At 36.7% G+C, this 11874-nt stretch overlaps 1 protein-coding gene across 5 annotated transcripts in view; it reads left to right on the forward strand.

Annotated features, from left to right (window-relative positions):
- The window catches only part of RNF13 (ring finger protein 13), a 259826-nt gene that overhangs the window by 167654 nt on the left and 80298 nt on the right, over window positions 1-11874 (forward strand). For all 5 annotated transcript variants that reach the window (XM_077160759.1, XM_077160760.1, XM_077160762.1 and 2 more), the window contains one exon: window positions 11600-11705. In XM_077160759.1, coding sequence (XP_077016874.1) covers window positions 11600-11705 — 106 coding nt within the window. The remainder of the gene's footprint in view (window positions 1-11599; window positions 11706-11874) is intronic.

Below are 11874 nucleotides of genomic sequence, written 5' to 3' on the forward strand. Positions count from 1 at the left end.
GAGTCAGCTTAGGTAGTTTTTGTGTTTCTAGAAATTTGCTCAATTCATCTGAGTTATCTAATTTGTTAGCATATAATTGTTCATAGTATCCTCTTATAATTCTTTTCATTTCCTTGGGGTTGCTAGTAATGCCCCCCTTTCATTTCTGAATTTAGTTATTTGCATGCTGTTGTTTTCTTTGTCAATCTAGCCAAAAATTTGTTAATTTTATTCCTTTTAAAGGAACCAGCTTTTGATTTTGTGGATTTTTCTCAGGTGTATTTTTATTTTCTTATTTATGTTTGCTCAAATCTTTGTTATTTTCTTCTTGTGCTTCCTTTGGGTTTAATTTTTTTTCTTTTGCTAGATTCTCTAATTGTATGGTTAACTCTCTGTTTCAAGATCTTTCTTCTTTTCCATGTACACATTTAGAGCTCTAATTTTCTCTCTCAGTATGCCTTTCTTTTTTAAAAATATTTTTATTGACAAAACATAACACATACAAATACGAACATTCTTAACATATGAACATTCGATTTTTGCTATATAATCAGTGACTCACAATATCATCACATAGTGTGTATTCATCACCATGATCATTTTTTTTTAGCATTTGCATCACTCCAGAAAAAGAAATAGAAAAGGAAAAAGAAAAAACTCATACATACCATACCCCCTTACCCTACTGTCTCATTGACTGCTAGTATTTCCATCTGTCCAATATATTTTAGCCTTTGTTCCCCCTATTTTTTTCTATACCTCTTACCACTCCCTTTCATTGATCACTAATATTTCAGTCTACTCAATTTATTTTAACATTTGTTCCCCTATTATTTATTTATTTTTAATCCATATGTTTTACTCATCTGTCCATTCCATAGATAAAAGGAGCATTAGACACAAGGTGTTTACAATCACACAGTTCCATTGCGAAAGCGATATCATTATACAGTCATCCTCAAGAAACATGGCTACTGGAACACAGCTCTACAGTTTCAGGCACTTTCCTCTAGCCTCTCTAATACACCTTAAATTAAAAAGGGAGTATCATCCGTAAGAATAACTCCAGGGTAACCTCTTGATTCTGTTTGAAATCTCTCAGCCACTGACACTTTATTTTGCCTCATTTCTCTCATCCCCCTTTCGGTCAAGAAGGTTTTCTCAGTCCCTTGATGCTGAGTCCCTGCCCATTCTATGGTTTCTGGCCCACATTGCCAGGGAGGTCCACAGCTCTGGGAGTCATGTCCCACATGGAGGGGGAAGGACAGTGAGTTTGCTTGCTGTGTTGGCTGAGAGAGAGGCCACATCTGAGCAACAAAACAGGTTCTCTGGCTTGACTGTTAGGCCTGATTTTAAGTAGGCTTAGCCTATCCATTGTGGGGATAAGTTTCATATTAGCAAACCCCAAGGTTGAGGGCTCAGCTTATTGATTTGTTGTCCCCATTGCTTGCGAGAATATCGAGAACTCTCCAAATGGGAAAGTTGAATATTTCCCCCTTTTGCGCCATTCCCCCAGTGGGACTTTGCAAATACTTCTTTATTCACTGTTCAGATCACTCTGGAATTTATTGGTTCATTACACTGGACAAACCTACAAAATTTCATGCTTTCTTCAAGGTTCCATGTACTTATGGTGTTCAATTAACCTGTCCATATAAATTATATTAGGAAATGCACTAGTCAAAATATAAATTATGTCTTATTGAATTGATTCTTTTTCACATTTTAATTGTAAAGTGTAACATATATACAAAGCAAAGAGTGAGAACAATAGTTTTCAAAGCGCTCTTCAACAAGTAGTTACAGGACAAATCCCAGAATTTATCATGGGCTACCGTATGATCCTCTCAGATTTTTCTTTCTAGCTGTTCTAGAATATAGGATGGCTGTATTTTTTTATTTAAAAAATTTTTATAAAAAATATTTTTTATCATCATAATTGACTTTTCCTTCTTTTTTTGTGAAAAATAGTATATATACAAAATGAATTAAATTTCATTGCACAGCACCACAATTAGTTGTAGAACATATTTCCTAGTTTGACATGGGTTACAATTCCACAATTTTAGGTTTTTACTTCTAGCTGCTCTACGATACTGGAAGTTGAAAGAGATATTAATTAATGATTCAGGAATCATATTCATTTGTTAAATCCTATCTTCACTCCACCATCACCTTTGATCTTTCCATCCCTGTCTTTAGGGGTGTTTGGGCTATAATCATTCTAACTTTTTCATGTTGGAAGGGACTATCACTAATATGGGTAGAGAGATGAAACTATCTTGATGTTCTGAAGAGACAGGGCCATGTAGGTTTCAGGACTTATCTGGACCAGTAACCCATCTGTAGGTTGTAGGAGTTTGTAGTTTTCTGAAAAGTTACTCTAGTGTGTGGAACCCTTGTGGAATCTTATATATTGTCCTAGGTGTTCTTTAGGATTGGGTGGAATGGTCCTGTTTGGGGGTTGGCAGGTTATGATACGTAGCGAGGTCTAACTTAGGCTTGCATAAGAGCAACCTCCAGAGTAGCCTCTCATCGCTATTTGAACTCTCTCTGCCACTGATATTTTATTAGTTTTATTTCTTTTTCCCCTTTTTGTCAGGATGGAATTGTTGATCCCATGGAGGGCCAGATTCATCCCTGGGAGTCATCTCTCACATTGCCAGGGAGACTTTCACCCCTGGATGTCATGTCTGACGTAGGGGGGATGGCGATGATTTTTCACTTGCAGAGTTGGGCTTAGAGAGAGTGAGGCCACATCTGAGCAACAACAGAGGTCCTCCAGAAGTAACTCTCAGGCATACCTAGGTAGGCTAAGTTTCTCTGCTACCTGCATAAGCTTCACAAGAATAAGCCTCAGGATCAAGGGCATGGCGTATTGATTTGACACAGTATCAAAAGGATTCCTTGATGGTAAGGTTTAATAGGTCCCTTGAATTGTTTCTCTATCATTACATTATAACCATCTTTGTCCTTTGTAATTGTTTTTTTTTAATATATTTTTTATTGTAAAAACTTAACATATGAACATTCTTGGCATATAAACATTCCATTCTGGTATACAATCAGAGGCTCACAGTATCATCACTTAGTTGTCTATTTATCACCATGATCATTTTCTTGAACATTTGCATCACTCCAGAAAAAGAAACTAAAAAGAAAAAACTCACACATATCATACCCCTTATCCCTCCCTCACAATGACCACTAGTATTTCCATCTACCCACTTTATTTTAACCTATGTTCCCCCTATTATTTGTTTATTTTTATCCATATTTTTTTACTCATCTATCCATACCATAGATAAAAGGAGCATCAGACACAAAGTTTTCACACCACACAGTCACATTGTAAAAGTTGTATCATTTTACAATCATGCATCTACCCAGTTTATTTTAACCTTTGTTCCCCCTATTATTTGTTTATTTTTTATCCTTATTTTTTTACTCATCTGTCCATACCATAGATAAAAGGAGCATCAGACACAAGGTTTTCACACCACACAGTCATATTGTAAAAGCTATATCATTATATAATCATCTTCAAGAAACATGACTATTGGAACACAGCTCTGTAGTTTCGGGTACTTCCCTCTAGCCTCTCCAATAGACTTAAAGTCTATTTTATCTTATATTAGCATAACTACCTCAGCACTTTTTTGGGTATTATTAGCATGGTATATTTTTTTGCGGCCCTTTCACTTAAAGTTACTTGTATTTCGAATTTAAGGTAGAATCTCTTATAAAAACAGGTATAGCTAGGTCATGACTTTTTATTCATTCTGATAACCCCTGCCTTTTTTTACTGAAGAGTTCAATCCATATATAATTAAAGTATGCAAAACATTCTTCTGCCATTTTCCTATTTCATCTAAGTCTTATGCCTGTTTTTTCTCTCAATATTTCCATTGATGTTTACTTTCATATATATATATGATTTTTTTGCCTTGTACCATTTTGATCTCTTCTCCTTTCTTCCTGTATATATTTTCTTTGTGGTTACCGTAGGGTGTAAATTTAACGTCCTAAATCTGTAACAATCACAATTGACTAGGTACCGTCTTAACTTCAGTAGTGTACACTATTCTGTTCCTGTAGCTCTCCATCCCCCCAACTTTTTGTTGTTCTCATTACAAATGGTCTTTTTATATATTACATGCCCATAACCATGAATTTGTCATTACTTTTTATATATTTGCATTTTAGAACTTGTAAGAAATGAAAAGTGGAGTTATATACCAAAAAATATAGTAGTTCTGTCATTTATAATTACCTTATAAGGTTACTTTTAAAAGAAATCTTTATTTTTTATGGCCATTCTATTACCCATGTGCTGGCCTTGCCTCTCAGTCTGAAAAGCTCCCTTTTGCATGACTTGTAAGGCAGGTTTAGCGGTGATGAACTCCTTTAGCTTTTGTTTATCTGGCAAAGTCTTTCTCTCTTCCTCTTTTTTTCCCTTTTTGCATAGGCAGGCACCAGGAATTGAACCCAGATCTCTGGCATGGCAGGCAAGAATTCTGCCACATTGTACCATACTCTGTCCCTCATTTTTGAAAGTCTCACCAGATATAAAATTTTGGTTGGCACTGGTTTTCTTTCAGTACTTTAAGTATTTCATTTTACTGCCTTTTTGCTTCATTGGTTTCTAGTGAGAAATAGGCACTTAATCTTTTTGTACTCCCTTGAACATAATATGTTGCTTTTCTCTTACAGCTTTCGAGACTTTTTTTTGTTCTAGGCCTTTGACCATTTGACTATTATGTGTCTGAACATGGTTCTCTTCTATGTCTAGGTTTCATTGGACTTCTTGAATGTGCATTATTATGTCTTTATTAAATTTGGGGAGTTTTCTGCTATTATATCTCTTTGTTGTTATTAAAACACCACCTTCTCTTTTATTGTAAAAGCAATAGATATTTATTGAAGAAAAGTTTGCTATGAATCTTCCCCTTTTCTCTGGTAGCAGGACTTGAGAAGCCTCTCATTAACTGACCTTCCCCTGTCAGGATTATATATTAATTCATTCAACAAACACTTAGTTTTCAATTATGATGTCTTAGCCACTGTTAAGAGACATGAAAAAAAATTGCCAAAATGTAGCCCCTGCGTTTGAGCAATAGATGGTGCAGTGGGGTTAGACAGCCATCTAAATGCTAAGTAGACCACCAGGTCTTATTGGCAGCAAAGGGACGTGAATCAGATGCTGTGGGAGGAAGATTTAATGGGCCTGGTGAGGGTCAGAGAAGGCTGCAAAAGAGATGTTTTGCCTTGTCTGAGACTCAGTCATTTCATCTGTAAGATGAAGGGATTGGACAAGAGTGATGCCTGTTTGTTTTTTGTTTTTTTTTTTAATATTTTTGTTATAAACTACAAACAAAAATTCTTGACATACAAACATTCTTATCATGGTTGCAATCAGTGACTCAGAAAATCATCACATAGTTGTGTATTCATCACCATGATCATTTTTTTTGAACATTTGCATCTCTCCAGCCAAAGAAAGGAAAAACTCATGCATACCATACCCCTTGCCACTCCCTTTCATTGACCACTAGTATTTCAACCTACTCAATTGATTTTATCCTTTGTTCTCCCTATTATTTGTGTATTTCCTATGTATATTCTTTATTCATCTTTCCATATCATAGATAATAGGAGCATCAGACACAAGGTGTTTACAATCACACAGTTCCATTGCGAAAGCTATATCATTATATAATCATCTTCAAGAAACATGTCTCCTGTAACACAGCTCTACTATTTCAGGTACTTTCCTCTAGCCACTCTAATACACCATAAACTAAAAGGGGATATCTATATATTGTGTAAGAATAAATTTTCTAGGTTCACTCATTAATGCTGATTCATATTAGTGAGACCATACAGCATTTGTCCTTTTGTTTCCAGCTAATTTCACTCAGCGTAATGTCCTCAAGGTCCATCCACATTGTTACATGCTTCATGATTTTATTCTGTCTCACAGCTGCATAATATTCCATTGTATGTATATACTACAGCTTATTTAGCCACTTATCTGTTCATGGACATTTGGGCTGTTTCCATCTCTTGTCAATTATAAATAATGCTGCTCTAATCATTGGTGTGCAAATGTCCATTTGTGTCCTTGCCCTCATGTCCTCTGAATAGATACCTAGCAATGGTATTGCGGGATCATATGGCAATTCTGTACTTAGCTTCCTGAGGAACCGCCAAGGAAGGAAACTGCCTTCCACAGCATTTGTACTATTTTACATTTTCACCAACAGTGGATAAGTGTGCCTGTTTCTCTACATCACTTCCAACACTTGTTGTTTTCTTCTTTTTTGATAATGGCCATTCTGGTGGGTGTGAGAGGATATCTCATTGTGGTTTTGATTTGCATTTCTCTAATAGCTAGAGAAGTTGAACATCTTTCATTGTGCCTTTTAGTCATTTGTATTTCCTTTTCTGAGAAGTGTCTGTCCATGTGTTTTGCCCATTCTTTAGTTGGGTTGTTTGTCTTTTTGTTGTTGAGTTAAACAATCTGTTTATATATTCTGGATATTAGACCCTTATCTGATATGTCATTTCCAAGTATTGTCCATGAACACAGTATGCCCTTCCATTTTTTTTAAGTCTTCTGTGACTTCTTTTAGAAATTTCTTATGGTTTTCTTTATATATGTCTTTTCTATCCTTAGTTAAACTTATTCCTAAATATTTTATTCTTTTGGTTGTAATTGTAACTGGAATTTTTTTCTTGATTTCCTCCTCAGATTGCTCATTACCAGTGTGTAGAAGCACTACGGATTTTTGAGTGTTGATCTCATAACCTGCCACTTTGCTGTACTCATTTATTAGTGCTAGTAGTTTTGCTGTGGATTTTTCACAGTTGTCAACATATAGTATCATATCATCTGCAAACAGTGAGAGTTTTACTTCTTCCTTTCCAATTTTGATGCCTTGTATTTCTTTTTCTTGTCTAATTGCTATGGCTAGAACTTCCAACACAATGTTGAGTAACAGTACTGACAGTGGACATCCTTGTCTTGGTCCTGATCTTAGAGGGAAAGCCTTCATTGTTTCCACATTGAGGATGATGTTAGCTGTGGGTTTTTCATGTATTCCCTTTATCATGTTGAGGAAGTTCCCTCCTATTCCTATTCTTTGAAGTGTTTTCATTATGATAGGATGTTGAATTTTATCTTTTGGCTTCCATGATTTCTGCTGAGAAATCTACACATAGGCTTATTGGGCTTCCCTTGTATGTGGTGGATTGCTTTCGTCTTGCTACTTTCAAAATTCTCTCTTTCTCTTTGACATCTAGCAGTCTGATTAGTAAGTGTCTTGGAATATGTCTTCAAGATCTGTTCTCTTTGGAGTGCACTGCACTTCTTGGATGTGTAATTTTATGTCTTTCATAAGAGATGGGGAATTTTCAGTGATGATTTCCTTCGTTAGTCTTTTTCCTCCTGGACACCAACAACACATATGTTTGTGCACTTCATGTTGTCATTTAATTACCTGAGTCCTTGCTCATATTTTTCCATTCTTTTCCTGTATTTTCCTTTGTGTGTCAGATTCCAGATGTCTAGTCCTCCAGTTCACTAATTCTTTCTTTTGCCTCTTCAAATCTAATGTTGTAGGTTTCCACTGTTTTTTTCCATCTCTTCTACTGTGCCTTTTATTCCCATAAGTTCAGTGATTTGTTTTTTCAGACTTTTGATTTCTTCTTTTTGTTCACCCATTGCCTTCTTCATATCCTCCCTCAACTCATTGATTTTTGATTTTTTTTTTGATTTTTGTATAAATATGCAGATCTTAATGACAAAGCAAGGAAGAAATATTTATACCATTACAGTCCTCATTTCTATGACTGATCGCATGGTCATAATTCACATTTATCACTACCTTCTTCCACTACCCATTACATATTCCTTTTACCTTCAGCAAGCACCTTAGCTGGTTGTGGGTCTTTGCCTGTTGGGATGACCCAAACCTTCATTCCTGAAGTTTCAGAGCCATTGTTAGTCCTGCCTGGATTAGATTATTGCAGTTTTCCATTAATTTTAATCACAGGGCATGTTAGTACTAAGAGACACCCTAGGGGATCTGCTGTAATCCAGGAAACCTCTTCTTTATCTCCATTGTGTAGCTGCAGTCCTATTTCCCCCTGATAGTCAGGGTCAATCACCCCAGCCAGTAGAATAATCTCCTTATTGGTTGTTGATCCAGGGGTGTGAGTAGCCCAAAGTGACCAGGTGGCAGTCTTAGATTCCAGTTCAGTGGAGTCATTGTCGTTTCTCCTGGTGGAAGCACTCCCCCTTCAGGAACTAAAACCTAATATTGTAGGTTCCCATTGTTTTTTTCATGTCTTCTGCTGTGCCTTTTATTTCCATAAGTTCAGTGATTTGTCTTTTTCAGACTTTTGATTTCTTCTTTTTGTTCACCCATTGCCTTATTTGTATCCTCCTTCAATTTGTTGATTTTTGATGGGATTTTCCATGTCTGTTTCAACATCCTGAATTAGTTGTTTCAAGTCCTGTATCTCATTTGAATTGCTGGTTTGTTCCTTTGGCCGAGCCATATCTTTAGTTTTTGTAGTATGACTTAATTATTTTTTACTGGCATCTAGGCATTTGATTTCCTTTATTAGTTTATTCTGGAGATTGTTGTCACTCTTTTACCTAGAATTTTCTGCTGGATAGCTTTGTTCTCTATTCTTTGACATTCAGTTCAGCTTATTCTAGACCTCTAGCATAAGTTTTTTTTAACTGATGAGAATTTTTAAGTTCTTGTTTCTTGCCATACCTATATGGAGCCTTTTTTTTTTTCCTTAAGAGAGTCTACTTAGATATTATAGACCCCAGTCAGATTTTCCCAGACCATCCTGGCCTCCCCTCAGGAGTGGTTTTCCTGTCCTGCCTAGTACATGGTCCTTGTCTGCCTACTGCTTCCCAACAGTATGAAATGGTATGATGCCTTTAACTTCAGCAGACTCTCCCAGCTGAGGGCATGGTTAAGACAGAGGAGAGGCTGTTGGCTGGCCTCAATTGCTTCAGTTTTCCGGTCCCTGGGGTCTGAATTCCTTGATGGAGGGATTCCATCTGAGCTGGGCCCCCTGCTCCTCTCCCGAGTAAGGCACAGCCTCCGGGGAATTAATTCCTTTAACCTGGTCAGCCTCTTTTTCTTTCAGATAAGCTTAATTTTGCCTGTGTCTAGGGCAGTAAGAGCCTGAGATGCCTCGCAGTTCTATCTAATGAGCAGTTAAATGGTAGAAACAAAGCAGAAAAATTTTTAAAAAATCCTTTTCAGTTCAGGACCCCAGTTCCTCGGGTTTGTTCATTAAAAGCTTAAGTTGGTACATTGCTCTATACATCTCCAGATTCTATGTGGCCCCCACCCCCCATTTTTTAGGGTCTAACCCTTTTCAAGTATTTTGTGCTGTCTGAAAAACCTCTGTTTTTTTTTTTCCCCTCCCTCCATCGGCCCTGCCCTCTCTGTTCCAGGGCAAACATTCCTAGTACCTTTAGCTCTTATTGGAGGTTTAACTGAGGTGGAGACCTATATTCAGTAGTCAGAATTTGTTAATGAATTCCGCAAATGGAGCTTGGTTGAACTAAGCCCCTGCTGCTATTAAAGTCTCTTTCCTTTCCCCTCTGGAACCAGGCTGTCATGCTGGTTGGGTGGGGTGGGGGGGCGCTGGCCTCCATGGACTAAGGGACTTACAGTTCTGTGCAGAATTGCAGCTGGTCCAGCTTGTCCAGACTGGTATTAGCTGTGTGTCTGGTCACTGATGTGGCCCCAGCAGTTGTTCTGTACTGTTCCTGGCTATTTACTAGCTGCTCTGGAGGATGAACTAAATTCCACACCTCACTAAGCTACCATTTTGGAATCTTCCTTTTGTTATTGTATTTTTGAGTATTATTCCTTATGCTCTTTCTCTTTCTTCTCCTCTGGGACTCCCATAGTGCATATATTGGTTCACTTGATAGTGTCCCACTAGTCTCTTAGGCTGTAATCATTATTTTTCATTCTCTTCTTTCTGCTTTGCAACCTGAGTTATTTCAGTTGTCTTGACTTTGTGAGCTGTGACTCTTCTGCCAATTCTAATATGCTGTAAAAAGCTTCTAGGGAATTTTTCATTTAGTTATAGTGGTCTTTAATTCCAGTATTTCTATTAGTTTCCTCTTTACAATTTCTACCTCTTTATTGAGAGTCTCATATTGTTTATTCACTGTTTTCCTGATATCTTCTGGTTATTTCTCTATATTTTCCTTTATCTCTTTAAACAAATATAAGATCATTTTTTTAAAGACTTTTTCCAATATTTCCAATATCTGTTCTTCTTCATTGAAGGTTTCTGGATTTTTATTTTGTTCCTTTTTATGCACTATCATTTCCTGTTTCTCTGTGTGTCCTGCAGTCTTTTGTTTCATCATGTACATTTTAATATTTGTAAGTGTTATCCGTGGGATTTAATTCTTGAACTGTCCATTCCTTAGGTTTGCATCCTGATATGTTAGAAATTTCTATGAGTGGAAAAAACAGCAAAGCAGTGCAAAAAAACACCTTTAACAATCTTTAGAAATTGATCTGTGTTAGCTGCTCTACTTCAGTGGTTAGCTGTCCTATCAAGAATATCAGCCTAGGGTGAATGTGATGCATCTCTTCTGGCCCCGCATCTTGTCTGGGGTTTATGCTTGCTTGTAGGCTGAGGAATTGCCCTGTTTACAGGAACCTGAATGCCCCCTCTACTCTCTGTGAAATGTACTTTCTCCTCCTCCTTGTACACTGTTGTATGACTTTAAGCAGTTAATCTTTCGCCCCAGTCCACTTGCCTCAGTCCTTCTTCTACCTGCAGGACAAGTTCTAGGAGGGCAAGGCGGAGAAAAGTTTTCTGGCTCAGACTTTCTGGATGCCATGAGCTAGACTGGCACTGACATGCAGGTACTCCTGTATGCACACAAGGATTACTCCTCTGAAACTGGGCCAGGGATCCGCAGTAGGGTATAGGCTGTTTCCATGTGCTAGAGAGACGATGGGAAGAGGCCAGCAGAGGCTCCATAAACATCTCCTACCATCTTTTAACCTTTGTTGTTTATTTTTGGATTCGGCAGTCACCTGCTTACTTACTGCAACCCTTTAACTCTTTTCTGGAGGTTTGATGAAGGTGGCTATTCGAGTTTTTCTCATTGTTCAAAGATTCTGTGGGGTATGTCATCCTGGAACCTCTTATGCCACATTCTTGGTTGATGAGAAACTTATACTTGTTTTATATCCAGACTTTATAATGAAATATAGCTTTTGTCTAAGTTACTAAATTAAGTATATTTTATCATTCCGTTATGGACACAGTAAATATAGATGCACTAGTTTCCTTTATCCATGCTGACAACTTACTTTCATTATATAGGCAAGTCACTTTTGGCAAATATGTAAAATTGACAAGCATGGAAAAAATTCCTTAATTTATTGAAAGTCATATATGAAAAAATGAGATGTCTGTAGTAGATTGAATTCTAATGTCTAAATGTTTTTTCTTTAGTATTTTTTCCTTGTAAATTTTAATTCATATTGTGATTTGATTAAAAATATAAAAATTTTTAATATTTCTCAATTGTTTGTTTTTTTTCTTACAGGGGCCACATTATTTTAGTTCCTGAATTTAGTCTTCCTCTGGAATACTACCTAATCCCCTTCCTTATCATAGTGGGCATCTGCCTCATCTTGATAGTCATTTTCATGGTAGGTAAATTTACTTTAATGATACTTTTAAAATACTAACAGTTATATAGGAAATTGTTGATCAATCTCAAAAAATTAATTGTTCTGATTGAAGGAAGTTTTAAACAAAGAAATACATATGGTATGGGTCCATTTCTATAAAGTTTTGGAAAACATAAAGTTAATCTTA

This window comes from Tamandua tetradactyla, chromosome 5, assembly GCF_023851605.1.
Source record: "Tamandua tetradactyla isolate mTamTet1 chromosome 5, mTamTet1.pri, whole genome shotgun sequence".
Taxonomy (NCBI): domain Eukaryota; kingdom Metazoa; phylum Chordata; class Mammalia; order Pilosa; family Myrmecophagidae; genus Tamandua; species Tamandua tetradactyla.